This window comes from Jaculus jaculus, chromosome 10, assembly GCF_020740685.1.
Source record: "Jaculus jaculus isolate mJacJac1 chromosome 10, mJacJac1.mat.Y.cur, whole genome shotgun sequence".
NCBI lineage: Eukaryota > Metazoa > Chordata > Mammalia > Rodentia > Dipodidae > Jaculus > Jaculus jaculus.
Window position 1 is genome coordinate 12645123 of NC_059111.1, and position 14039 is coordinate 12659161.

The following is a 14039-nucleotide window of genomic DNA, read 5'->3' on the forward strand; positions in this document are numbered from 1 at the left end:
CATGGCAATCCTCCTACCTCTGCCTCCCGAGTGCTGGGATTAAAGGCATGCGCCACCACGCCCGGCTCCGAGTCTCTTTTTAATATATGTTTGCTCTTGTTCCAGTGTTGAAGGTCAGGGGCTGGGAAGATGGCTCAGGGGTTATAGGCCTTGCTTGCAAAGCCTGCTAGCTAGGGTTGATTCCCCAGTACCCGCATAAAGCCAGGCTCACAGAGTGACAAAGTGGTCTTTAGGTTCAGGCTCATGTTAGGCACCAAGTAAATATTTTTTTAACCCATGATAGAATGGGACACACCTTTGCAAAAACACAAGTCCAAGCTCTCTTCCCATGCTGGTGGGCCTTCTCTGAACCTAATAACTTGTTTTTGCTTTTAAACTCCTTTCCAGGCTAGGCGTGATGGTGCACACCTGTAATCTCAGCACTCAGGAGACAGAGGTAGGAGGATCGCAGTGAATTCATGGCCATCCTGAGACTATCTAGTGAATTCCAGGTCAGCCTAGGCTAGATCAAGACCCTCCCTCAAAAAACAAAAACAGGGCCGGGCGTGGTGGCGCACGCCTTTAATCCCAGCACTCGGGAGGCAGTGGTAGGAGGATCTCCGAGAGTTCGAGGCCACCCTGAGACTACATAGTGAATTCCAGGTCAGTCTGAGCCAGAGTGAGACCCTACCTCGAAAAGCCAAAAAAAAAAAGCCAAAAAAAAAAACCCAAAACAAAAACAAAAACAGGGCTGGAGTGATGGCTTAGCAGTTAAGGCACTTGCCTGCCAACCCTAAAGATCTAGATTTGATTCCTCAGGACCCCTGTAAGCAGGATGCATAAAGTGACACATGCGTCTGGACTTTGCTTGCAGTGGCTGGAGGTCCTGGAGTGCCCACTCTCTCTCTCTCAATCTCTTTCAAATAAATAATTTATTATTTAAAAAAACACTCAAAAAACAGCCGGAAGCCGGGCGAGGTGGCGCATGCCCTTAATCCCAGCACTAGGGAGGCAGAGGTAGGACGATCGCCGTGAGTTCGAGGCCACCCTGAGACTCCATAGCGAATTCCCGGTCAGCCTTAGTTGGAGTGAGACCCTACTTCGGAAAAAAAAAAAAAGAAAAAGATCCAAAATACAGAACAACCAACCAAAACAGAAAAACAACAACAACAACAACAACAACAAAAACCCCTTCTTTCCAGGAGCCTTCTTACTGAGGCGCGGGAAGCACCTGGCCCCCGCAGGCTCAGATCCCGAAGCCGCAGGACAAGCGGCGCAGTCACGTGACCCACGCCCCGCCCCCAGCCGCCGAAGCCCCGCCCCGCCCGCCCCTCGGCCCCTCACTGCGCAGGCGCGGGCGGCGAGTTTGGGGCTAGTGCAGGCTGCGGGGCTGCGTGCTCCCGAGCGCCGCTGTCCGGGGGGTGGGCGTGTTTGCGGCCTGCGTCGGGAGGGGACAGGCGAGGCTCCCCGGGCTTCCCGGCCATGGAGAATCAGGTGCTGACCCCGCACGTCTACTGGGCTCAGCGACACCGCGAGCTGTATCTGCGCGTGGAGCTGAGTGACGTGCAGGTAAAAAATTAAGAAAAAAAAAAAAAAAAAGGAGGGGGCGCCGGGCTCGCGGGTTCGCCGCCGCGGCTGCCCCGCACTCCCGGGTGCGGGTGCGTGCCGGGGAGCCCGCAGTGCGCCAGCGGGGCCGGCGGTGGGCGCGCTCGGTGCCTGGGCCCTCCCTGGTCCCGCTCCTCCCCACAGACCCCGGCCCCCCGCACCCCACGACTCCACCCACCTCCCGCCTCCCAGGGCTGCAGGTGCCTTCGCGGGCTCCGCGAGGGCTGCCCTCCTCCCAGGCCGCCTCTTTGTTCACAGCCAGAGAGGCCTGCTGGAGCCCTAGGCCGGTCCCGGAGGCCTGGCGATCGGCCTTCGGCTTGGCTGAAGCCCCGTAGGGACGTGGGATGGGCTCTTGGGCTGATGTGCGGCGTGACAGTGGCCTGCTGGGCGGCGAGAGGTCCAGACAGACTCGCCTTCCTCCTCCTCCTCCTCCCGGACGTTCTCCAGGCTCGTTGCTGCCTTGAGTGTGTGCGTGTGTTGCGGAGGGGGCGGGGGTCCTCCCAACCGTTTAGTGATGAAGATCATTCTACTTTTAGTTGAAAAATCCTTAGGATCCCAAGGAAATGATGTCCACCCTCATTTGAAGGCTGGGAGCTCAGGTGCCTTAAAAAAAATTAAGTTCTATTAAGCATTTTGCCGCATCCCATTTGCCCCTCAGTGTGAGCAAACCAAACCCCCTGAGAAGGCAAGAAACGGAACTCTCTACCTTCCGTTGTTTTGGTTTTGGTCTGGAATGTTCTTTCTTCACGCATCTCCTTGACGTCTATGGTCCTCATCTGCAATTCACTACATTGAACGCTCTCTCTCCCTCTGAATCAGACATTTGTTTGGCCCATCGGCTCATCTGGCATATTATCTTGCAAAGTGTAGGTACTGAGTATGAGGTTGGATTTTATTTATTATAGTTTTTGTTTTTTCGAGGTAGGGTCTCCCTCTAGCCCAGGCTGACCTGGAATTCACTATGTAGTAGCAGGGTGGCCTCGAACTCACGGCGATCCTCCTACCTTTGCCTCCCAAGTGCTTGGATTAAAGGCGTTTGGGCCCGGTGTGGTGGTGCATGTCTTTAATCCCAGCACTTGGAGGTAGAGGTAGGAGGATCGCGTGAGTTTGAGGCCATCCTGGGACTATTCCAAATCAGCCTGTGATACAGTGAGACCCTACCTCGAAAGAAAAACACCAAACCAAACCAAACCAACAGTCTTTTGTTGACAAGGATCGAAGCCCCTATCTAGTAAGAGTTCTTCCAACAGTCAATAAGAAAGTACAGAAAGTGTTTTCCGACAGGCCCCCTAAGTGTTTAGGTAAGTAGAGCAAATGGCAGACCAGATTCAATAAGCTCAGGCTCGTCCTGTCTCAGTGTGTACCATGTGATAAAGATAGTCTTTTGGCATATTTTTGGAGCCACAAGCAGAAAATATGGTTTTTAAGGGAGGGATGGGTAATGATAAAAAGAAGTGCAAATTGGTTGGATAAATGAAAAAATGCACTTAATTATTTTTCTTGAAAGATCTAAACCTCTTAGTTAACAAAAATCAATACATGTGTTAATCATATTTGGCATTTTTTTTTTTATTTTAAGAGTTTTTTTTGGGGGGGGTTTGGTTTTTCGAGATAGGGTCTCACTCTAGCTCAGGCTGACCTGGAATTTACTATGTAGTCTTAGGGTGGCCTCAAACTCTTGGCGATCCTCCTACCTCTGCTTCCTGAGTGCTGGGATTAAAGGCATGCACCACCATGCCTGGCACATTTGGCATATTTAGAAAATGGAGATGTATGTTTGAAATGTTAGTGAAAAAAATGTGAAGGTGAAGAAACAGGTGAAATTTTCTTTCAGAGGAAGAATTAAACAATGTCTGTGTGTGTGGGGTGGGTATGCTGGAGAACTTGTTAAAGACACTTGCAAAGATACACCAAATGGCACATGTGTCTGGAGTACATTTGCAGGACCCTAGTGTGCCCATAGTCACTTTATTTCTTTGGTTTTTCGAAGTAAGGTTTTACTCTAGCCCAGGCTAACCTGGAAGTCACTATGTAGTCTCAGATTGACCTCGAACTCTCAGCAATCCTCCTATCTTTGCCTTCCCAGTGTGAGTGCTGGGATTAAAGGCGTGTGTCACCACGCCCGGCTCCCATAGTCATTTTCTGTCTTTATCAGCTTCCCTGAAATAAGTGAATGAATAAATATTTTAAAAGTTTTTGGGTGGAGGGATGGCTTAACGGTTAAGGCATTTGCCTGCAAAACCCAAAAGGACCCAGGTTTGATTCCCCAGGACCCATGTTAGCCAGATGCACGAGGGGGTGCGTGCATCTGGAGTTCGTTTGCAGTGGCTGGAGGCCCTGGTGCACCCATTTTCTCTCTCTCTCTTTCTGCCTCTTTCTCTGTCTGTCGCTCTCAAGTAGATAAATAAAAATAAACAAAACAGCATAATCGAGCTAGAGAGATGGCTTAACGGTTAGGGGGCTTGTTTGCAAAGCCTAACTGCCTGGGTTCAATTCCCCAGTACCCACACAGAACTGGCTGCACAAAGCGGCACAGGCAGCCAGAGTTCATTTGCAGCGGCTGGAGGCCCTGGTGCGCCCATTCTCTCTGTCTCTCACAGACTGCTGCTTGCAAATAAAAAAAAATATTTAAAAAGACTTGCTTGCATAATCATTCCTACGGTTATTCTGTGAGGTAGCTACTCCTGATGCGAGATTACCATGTTCTAGCTGTGCATACCAGGTGTACTTCTGAATGCCAAGAGCTGCCTTTTTTGTTTCTTTATCAATTGTCAATGAAGTTTCTGTTGAAATGAGTGCTTTTGGCTTGGGATGAAACAATTCTTCTATTGTTTAATACAAGCCACCCCTAAGGAACACCTAGTGTTTTGTGCCTTTAGGAACTAGGTTCTTGGCCAGCTCTCCAACACCCCCCCTTGCTTCTTCTAGCCTGGCCCACACCAGGGCCTGGTTGCCACTTCTCTCTCTGTCCTTGGAGCTGCAGGGCTAGTGACAGATAAGAAACTACTGATACAGTGCAAGGGAGTTGTGGCCATACCAACTTCAGTAGTGGTGAGTAACCGCGCAGAGGCAGCAGGGCCAGGGTGACTTCTGACCAGAGCTGTGTGCGTGAGAGAGCGTGATGGACTGGTTCGTCCCAGTGCCCGTAGCTGCTAAATAAAGCGTTTCTTCACCATGGTTTCTGTTTGTGTCTGTTGCATGTATACAGAGTGCACAGCTGTTTTAAAGAAACCTTTTTTTTTTTTTTTCCCAGGGTAGGGTCTCACTGTGTAGTCTCAGGCTGGCCTTGAACTCACAGCCAATCAGTGATTGTCCTACCTCCACCTCCCGAGTGCTGGGATTAAAGGCATGCATCACCACACCCAGCTTAAAGAAACCATTTTTGTCCTTACCTACCAGAGAATAATGGAGAGTAGTCACTGAAGGTATGAGGTTGTGTCCTTGTTGGTCCATTTGCAATCTGGTGATTACAAGTAACTCGATTAAGCTTTATAATTCTCAGTCTCTTCATTCAGTAAACGTGACTAGTAACATCTGATTCTTACAGGGCCATTTGATGTTTAAATTGGGTAATGGATTTAAGAGTGTTTGTACATGTTGAAGCCTGTGACTATTATGCCATGGTACTAATACTAAACCTTGCATGAGAGGGTTAGATGGGAAGGGCAGTGACACAGAGTGGAGTCTGTTAACAGACCTGTCTGCATAGGAAAACATATCATATGATAAAGATGGTTTTACACACTAATGGAGAAAGGGTCAACCACTCAGGGAATTGGATTAGGACAGTAGTTAGTCCAGATAGGAAAAGGCAAAATAATAAATACACTGCTTCCAACATTCACAAGCATCAATGTGGGGTGGGTCAGTGACTGAACATGTGGAGTAAAGTTGCTGGAAGAACGTGTTGAAGACTCTGATCCCAGGACAGGGAAGAATGTCATAAGAAACAAGACACATACCTGGGGCTGGAGAGATGGCTTAGCAGGTGATTGCCTGCTAAGGCCAAGGACCCAGGTTCTATTCCCCAGTACCCACATAAGCAAGATACACATGGTGGCACATGTGTCTTGAGTTTGCAGTGGCTGGAGGCCCTGGTGCATCTACTCACATTCTCTCTCTCTCTCTGCCTCTTTCTTTCTCTCTCTCTCAAATAAATAAAATTTAAAGAAATTAAAAAGACACAAACCCTAAAGACAAACAGCAAGCAGTACAAACTTGCAGTGTTTTCGGCAGGTGTCATTGACAGTTGCCTGGCATCAGGACCACTCAAGGAGCATCTACAGATGAATAAAAAAATGATTGAGTTACCCAGTAGGAAAAAGAGCAGATGACATAAGCAGGTCAAAGAATGACCAATCCCCTGAGATGGTGCTAACCCTTGGTTTTAATGAGGGACTTGTAAACGATAGGGTACTTCTCACACAAGATTTGGGCAGAGTGAAAAGGTGTTTGATAGTACCAGTTGGTGGTGCAGATGTTTGGCTGTGAGACATTTTTAATACATTTGTCATCAGTAATTGTAAGAGCTGATTTGGAGAACAGCAGAATCACCTGTGTCAGTAGAGTTGGGGCGCTCATAGTTAAGCACAAAGAGATAGACTGCTCATCGCAACAAAAACTTGGAAAGAGCCTCAGTGTTTATGACCAGAATGGACAAACCGGTACGATAGTACAATGGCACATCATACAGTAGCTAAAATGAATGGAGCCGAATCACCTCTTCAGTAGAGTTAAAGCTTAGAACAGTCTCATTAGAAAAAGCAAGTTGAGGGTTGGAGAGATGGCTTAGTGGTTAAGACACTTGCCTGCAAAGCCAAAGGACCCAGGTTCGATTCCCCAGGACCTACGTAAGCCAGATGCACAAGGGGGCGCACGCATTTGGAGTTTGCTTGCATTGGCTGGAGGTCCTGGTGCGCCCATTCTCTCTCTACCTGCGTATTTCTCTATCTCTCTCTCTGTCGCAAATACATAAATAAATTTTTTTTTGTTGTCATTTTTTTCCCTTTCCTTTTTTTTTTTTTAAACAAGGCCCAGTGTGATGGCACACACCTTTATTTATTTATTTATTTATTTGAGAGCGACAGACACAGAGAGAAAGACAGATAGAGGGAGAGAGAATGGGCGCACCAGGGCTTCCAGCCTCTGCAAACGAACTCCAGACGCGTGCGCCCCCTTGTGCATCTGGCTAACGTGGGACCTGGGGAACCGAGCCTCGAACCGGGGTCCTTAGGCTTCACAGGCAAGTGCTTAACCGCTAAGCCATCTCTCCAGCCCCATAAATAAAATTCTTAAAAAATATTTTTTAAAAAGAAAAAGAGCCGGGCCTGGTGGCACATGCCTTTAATCCCAGCACTCGGGAGGCAGAGGTAGGAGGATCACCGTGAGTTCAGGGCCACCCTGAGACTCCATAGTGAATTCCAGGTCAGCCTGAGCTAGAGTGAGACCCTACCTCAAAAAACCAAAAAAAAAAAAAAAAGAAAAAGAAAGTTGAAGAATGAAGTTTTGTGCAACACATAAAGTGGGGTTATGAATAGTCCACATGGTGTAAGTGGTAAGTAGAGTGACATACTCCGGTTCTAGAATAATAGTGTGCTGTGTGGATGGGATATGTTAGAGGGGGAAAGGGCAGTAGGATTGAGTGTACCCCACCCAAGTCTGCTTTATTTCTTTATTTATTTTATTTATTCTTTTGTAAACATGGGCAGGAACTTGTAGCTAAATACTGTCCCAGTTTTCAGGAACATAAAAAAGCACAATTCTATTGCTTTATCTTGCTTATAGTCATTGAACCATTACTTTTACAAAAGAATATATATATATATATATATATATATATATATATATATATATATGCAAATAAAACAAGATGCTAACAAGTAATAGGTGTGTGGTTTGCTTTGTTTTTCAGTGACTAATTGTTTGAAATTATTTCATAATAAGAATTCAGTAAGTCGAAATTATTTATAACCACAACACAAAAACACTTAAAGCAGAAAATTAAGTAATTTGGTAACTGTTAAACACTTGTAATGGTTCCGGCCCAGAACCAAGTACGAGATCCTTTGTAGAGTACAACATAAAGCCGCTGCCTTCAGTTTGAGGGAGACAGATGAGGTAAGTTAATGAATAAAACAGGCACCTACATAAATGTTAGGAGGGAAATGAGAGTGTTGAAATGAAAAGTAGTTGGTAGAGACGGTTTTAAATCAAGTGGTCAGAACAGCGTCATCAAGAAGGTAATGTTTGAGTTAGGTGAAATCCAGAGTATCAAATGAGTTAGGCAGGAGGCTGGGGATAGGACTGGCCAAGCAGCTCATGGAAGACTGTGTTCTTAGCATGCATGAGAGGCTCCGAGTTCAGTCCCTTGCATCACAAAGAAAGAAAGCTGGAGGTTGGGTAATGTGACAAGTGCACCCACTGAAGGATGGGCTGGGGCCTGGTGGGTTCCGAGAGCAGAGAGGACATTAGTATGTTTGAAGTGTACTAAGTGAGAAGTCAGTTAGAGCAGAGGTTGCAGGTTGGCAAGATGTAGGTCATGTAGAATTGCGTTGCCATGGTAAGGAGCTCGGATTTCATTGGAACAACAATGGGAAACTAAGTATTGAAGAGCTTTAAGCCAAAGAGTTACGTCTTAAGATTTGTATTAAAAATGAAAGCAACATTATTCTGGTGCTTGCAGATGTAGCTCAGGAGCAGAGTGTTAGCCTAGGGAAAAAAAAGCTGGGGGGGGGGGGCCGGATTCTGGCTGCTCTGTGGGTCATAAAGGAGTTGAATGGGGGCTGGAGAGATGGCTTAGCAGTTAAGCACTTGCCTGTGAAGCCTAAGGACTCCGGTTCGAGGCTTGATTCCCCAGGACCCGCATTAGCCAGATGCACAAGGGGGCGCATGCATCTGGAGTTCGTTAGCTGTCACACTCAAATGAATAATAAAAAAAGAAGTTGAATGGAAATTTGGAGCTTTTTTTGTTTGTTTGAGGTAGGGTCTCATTCTAGTCCAGACTGACCTAGAATTCACTATGTAGTCTCAGGGTGGTCTCGAACTCTCAGTGATCCTCCTACTTCTGCCTCCCAAGTGCTGGGATTAAAGGCGTGTGCCACCATGCCTGGCTTGCATTTTTAAGGAGTTTGTTAAAATAATGTGTGAATGATTAGGTGGCTCAATCTAGAGATGACAGTGGAAAGGGAGAGTCAAGGTACATTTGGAGAGAAACATGTTATCCATAAAGCTTTGGTCAGGACGTGGTAGTTTGAGTGTAAGCTATCCCCCATAGCTTCATCTGTCTGTGGTTAAGCCTCATGCTCAATCCACAGCTGGTGGAGCCTTTGGGAGTAGAGCCTTGCTGAAGAAGGTGTACTGCTGGGGGGAAACCTTGGGGTGTCATAGCCCAGCCCCGCTTGCAGCACTGACCTCGTTCCATTTTCCCTCTGCTGATGTAGTACTTAACTAGAAGATCCCCTTTCCTTCCACACACTGCCGCTGGCCTGGTGTCTTGTCCCAGCAACAAGACTGCTATTCAGGATTTCATGTAGGGGAAGGAAAGGAGAGCCAGCTGTTAGCATTTAGTTCAGGAGTCAGCAACAGCAGATGATTGGACTTCGCAAAAATCGTTAAGCCTAGAGAGTAGGCTTAATGGCCAGGACTGAGTCCCCCTTTTGAACATCATAGTTTGAGACTCTTGTATTCAATAACTGATACAATAAAAATATGAACTAGTCAGGTAGCTATATAACCACAGTGTCTAGGGCAGTATTTTGAGGTGAAAAATAGAATTTTTGTGATATGATTACAAAATGCACCATTATTTTATACACGGTGAAGGAGAAGTACTACTGTTTAAGCAGTAATACCTACTTTTTAAATTATTATTTGAAAGCTTTTCTTTAAATTTTAAAATATTTAATTATTATTATATTTATTTTTGAATTTTCAAGGTAGGGTCTTGCTCTAGCCCAGGTTGACCTAGAATTCACTCTGCAGTCCTAGGCTGGCTTTGAACTCATTTCAATCTTCTTACCTTTGCCTCCTGAGTGCTGTGATTGAAGGTGTGCACCACCATGCCTGACTTTTTTTTTTCTTCTCTTTTTTGCGGTACAGTCTCACTCTAGCCCAGGCTGACCTGGAATTCACCATGTAGTCTGAGGCTGGCCTTCAACTACATAGTGAGATCAAGGTCAGCCTGGAGCTACAGTGAAACCCTACCTCAAGAAACAAAACAAAACCCAAAAGGTAGGTAAGTGAGAGAAGAATGAGTGTGAAAATGCTGCCCTGGCTTATTATTGGCCTGAGAAGGGGTGGGACTTGCTCAGGAAAGAGCCCAGTAGGCTACATCTGTTGAGTTTTGGGGGTGGCAAGGGCCAGGGTATATGGGTCCCAAACTCTGAGTCTTTTAACACTTCAAACATTTAATATGTCAATTATGATAGAAGACAGAAAGATCTTAAAAGCTGAGAAAAGTAGCACAGGACAGAGTGCTGAGGCATTAGCCAATCTAGAAGGTGAGCAGAGGAGGTAGGAGTAGCTACCTATGAGGCATAAAATCTAGACGGTGCCCTGTGGTGCACTGCAGAAAGCATTTCCATGGGACGTGGTCAGCTGTGGCCAGTGCTTTGGCCAGTTGAGTCATCTGAGTTGAGATGTGTGTTTAGCAACGTGCTGATTATTGATGGACTTGGTAAGAACACTTTCTGGGGATGGTGGACAGGAAGGCTAGATCAAAGTGGATTTAAAAGTACACGTAAGGGGCTGGGGAAATGGCTTAGCCATTAAGGCGTTTGCCTGTGAAGCCTAAGGACCCCAGTTCGATTCCCCAGGACCCACATAGCCAGATGCACAAAGGGGCACATGTGTCTGGAGTTTGTTTGCAGTAGCTGGAGGTCCTGGTGCACCCATTCTCTCTTCTTCTTCTTCTGTCTCTCTCTCTCTCAAACAAATAAAATATTTTAGAAAAAAAAGTACATGTAAGGGCTAGAGAAATGGTGCATTGGTTAAAGGCACTTGTAAAGCTTGATGGCCTGGGTTTGATCCCCAGCACCCACATAATTGGGCACATAATGGGTACATGGGTCTGGTGCATGTTTCTGACATTTCACTTGCAATGGTGAGAAACCTTGCACACACACACTTGTAATAATAAAAACAAACATAAAAAAAGTAAATAGCGTTGGAGAGATGGCTTAGCAGTTAAGGTGTTTGCCTGTGAAGCCAAAGGACCCAGGTTTGATTCCTTAGGACCCACACAAGCCAGATGCACAAGGGGTACATGCATCTGAAGTTTGTTTGTAGTGGCTGTTGGCTCTGGTATGCCCATTCACTCTGTCTCTCTCCTCTCTCTCTGCTTGAAAATAAATTCATAAATAAATATAAATATATAATATATATAAGTATATATAATATCTATATAATATAATATAAATATATAAAAACATAATATATATAACATATATATATAAATTTATTTATATATAAAAATCAATATAAATACTGAGCAACAAAAATAAGGCTGGTGGTATCACCATACCTGATTTTAACCTATACTACAGAGCCATAGTAACAAAAACAGCATGGTACTGGCACAAAAACAGACATGTAGATCAGTGGAACAGAATAGAGGACCCAGATGTAAGCCCAAGTAGCTATAGCCACCTGATATTCGATAAAAATGTCAAAAATACTCATTGGAGAAGAGACAGCCTCTTCAGCAAATGGTGTTTTGAAAACTGGATATATATCTGCAGAAGGATGAAAATAGATTCTTCTCTCTCGCCATGCACAAGAATTAAGTCCAAATGGATTAAAGACCTTAACATCAGACCTGAAACTCTGAAACTGCTAGAGGAAAAAGTAGGGGAAACCCTTCAACATATTGGTCTTGCAAAGACTTTCTGAAGACAACCCCAATTGCTCAGGCAATAAAACCACGGATTAATCACTGGGACCTCATGAAATTACAAAGATTTTACACTGCAAAGGACACAATGAAAAAAGCAAAGAGGCAACCTACAGAATGGGAAAAAAATCTTCGCCAGCTATATATCTGATAGAGGATTAATATCTAGGATATACAAAGAACTCAAAAAGTTAAATAATAAGGAATCAAACAAGCCAATCAAAAAATGGGCTATGGAGCTAAATAGAGAGTTCTCAAAGGAAGAAATACGAATGGCATATAAGCATCTAAAAAAGTGTTCTACGTCACTAGTCATCAGGGAAATGCAGATTAAAACTACATTGAGATTCCATCTCACTCCTGTCAGATTGGCCACCATCATGAAAACAAATGATCATAAATGTTGGCGGGGATGTGGAAAAAGAGGAACCCTTCTACACTGCTGGTGGGAATGCAATCTGGTCCAGCCATTGTGGAAAACAGTGTGGAGGTTCCTAAAACAGCTAAAGATTGATCTACCATATGACCCAGCTATAGCACTCCTAGGCATATATCCAAAGGACTCGTTTCATTTCCTTAGAAGTACGTGCTCTACCATGTTTATTGCTGCTCAATTTATAATAGCTGGGAAATGGAACCAGCCTAGATGTCCCTCTACTGATGAGTGGATAATGAAGATGTACCACATTTATACAATGGAGTTTTACTCACCGGTAAAGAAAAATGAAGTTATGAAATTTGCAGAAAAATGGATGGACCTGGAAAGGATTATACTAAGTGAGGTAACCCAGGCCCAGAAAGCCAAGCGCCACATGTTCTGTCTCATATGTGGATACTAGCTACAGATGATTGGGCTTCTGCGGGAGAAGGAAAATACTTGATAGCAGAGGCCAGTAAGTTAAAAAAGAGACATAAAGGGAAGAGAAAGGAAGGGAGGAGGATACTTAATAGGTTGATATTGTATATATGTAAGTACAATGATTGTAATGGGGAGGTAATATGATGGAGAATGTAATTTCAAAGGGGAAAGTGTGGGGGTGGGGAGGGAGGGAATTACCATGGGACTTTTTTAATAATCATGGAAAATGTTAATAAAAATTTAAAAATTAAAAATAAAAAAAAATTAAATAAAAGTTGTTAAAAAAGTAAACTTAGGGGCTGGAGAGATGGCTTAGCGGTTAAGCGCTTGCCTGTGAAGCCTAAGGACCCCGGTTTGAGGCTCGGTTCCCAAGTCCCACCTTAGCCAGATGCACAAGGGGGCGCACGTGTCTGGAGTTCGTTTGCAGAGGCTGGAAGCCCTGGCGTGCTCATTCTCTCTCTCTCCCTCTATCTGCCTTTCTCTCTGTGTCTGTCGCTCTCAAACAAATAAATAAAAATTAAAAAGAAAAAAAAAAAGTAACCTTAGCCGGGCATGGTGACGCACACCTTTCATCCCAGCACCTGGGAGGCAGAGGTAGGAGGATCTCTGTGAATTTGAGGCCAGCTTGGAACTATAGAGTGAGTTCTAGGTTAGCCTGGGCTACAATGAGACCCTACCTGGAAAAAGCAAAATAAAACAATATAAAATAAACGTATGGGCTATGGATAGAGCTCAGTGCCTAGCATGAGTGAGATCCTGGATTCAGTATCCAGCACAGCAAAATAAATGAATTTATGACAGAGAAGGAAAGATGATGTAGATAATGCTTTTAAAGACTTTTTTTTTTTTCTTCCTTGTGGTGGGCAGGAGAGAACAAAGAAATCTGTGGTGTAGACGGTGTCCTGTACTTCAGAGACCACTGTGACCAAGGAGGCCATTCTTTTAAAGGATATGGGGCTGTGGTTTGAGAGTGAGTTGACTGAATCACAGGGAACGCAGAAGAGGAGACACACTGCTAGTGCACACATTCAAATGCTAACAACAGCGTCTAAAAGTGAGAAAGAGCTGTGTGAGTTGACGGGGAGGCATTCAGGTAGAGAGCAAAGTGCAGAAGGATGTAAAGTGTATGTTAACTTCTGTGTAGAAGAAAGGCATAGAAGAGAATCTAAATTGGGCTCTGCTCCTCAAGGCACCTGCTTGCAGTGCCTGCTGGCCCCGTTTTGATTCCCCAGTACTTGTGTACAGGCAGATACATAAAGTGATGCACGTATCTGGGGTTTGTTGCAGCAAGAGGCCTTGGCCCACCCTTCATAAATAAATAATTTTTAAAAGAATATATAAGATATCTAAGTGTATTTTGCTTCTCTTTGTAACACAGTCACTCAGAGGAGATAAGAAAGGATAAATTACAGACCAGTGGAGTCATCTATGGATGGGATCAGTGGGATGCTGGAATGTGGTGAAGGAGGTTTGGGAGTAGGACTTTTTTTGGTTTTTCTAGGTAGGGCCTCACTCTAGCCCATGCTTATCTGGAATTCACTTTGTAGTCTCAAGGTGGCCTCAAACTCATGGCCATCCTCCTACCTCTGCCTCTCGAGTGCTGGGATTAAAGGCATGTGACACCATGCCTGGCTCCTGAGGATTTTTTTTTCTCTCAATTATTATTAACATATTCCATGATTATAAAAAATATCCCATGGTAATACC

At 44.9% G+C, this 14039-nt stretch overlaps 1 protein-coding gene across 1 annotated transcript in view; it reads left to right on the forward strand.

Moving 5' to 3' along the window:
* The first annotated feature begins 1351 nt into the window (after positions 1-1351).
* Positions 1352-14039, forward strand: part of Hacd3 (3-hydroxyacyl-CoA dehydratase 3) — a 42719-nt gene continuing 30031 nt past the window's right edge. The window contains exon 1 of the mRNA XM_004662551.2: positions 1352-1548. Within this exon, the coding sequence (XP_004662608.1) occupies positions 1462-1548 (87 nt within the window). The 5' untranslated portion in view covers positions 1352-1461. The remainder of the gene's footprint in view (positions 1549-14039) is intronic.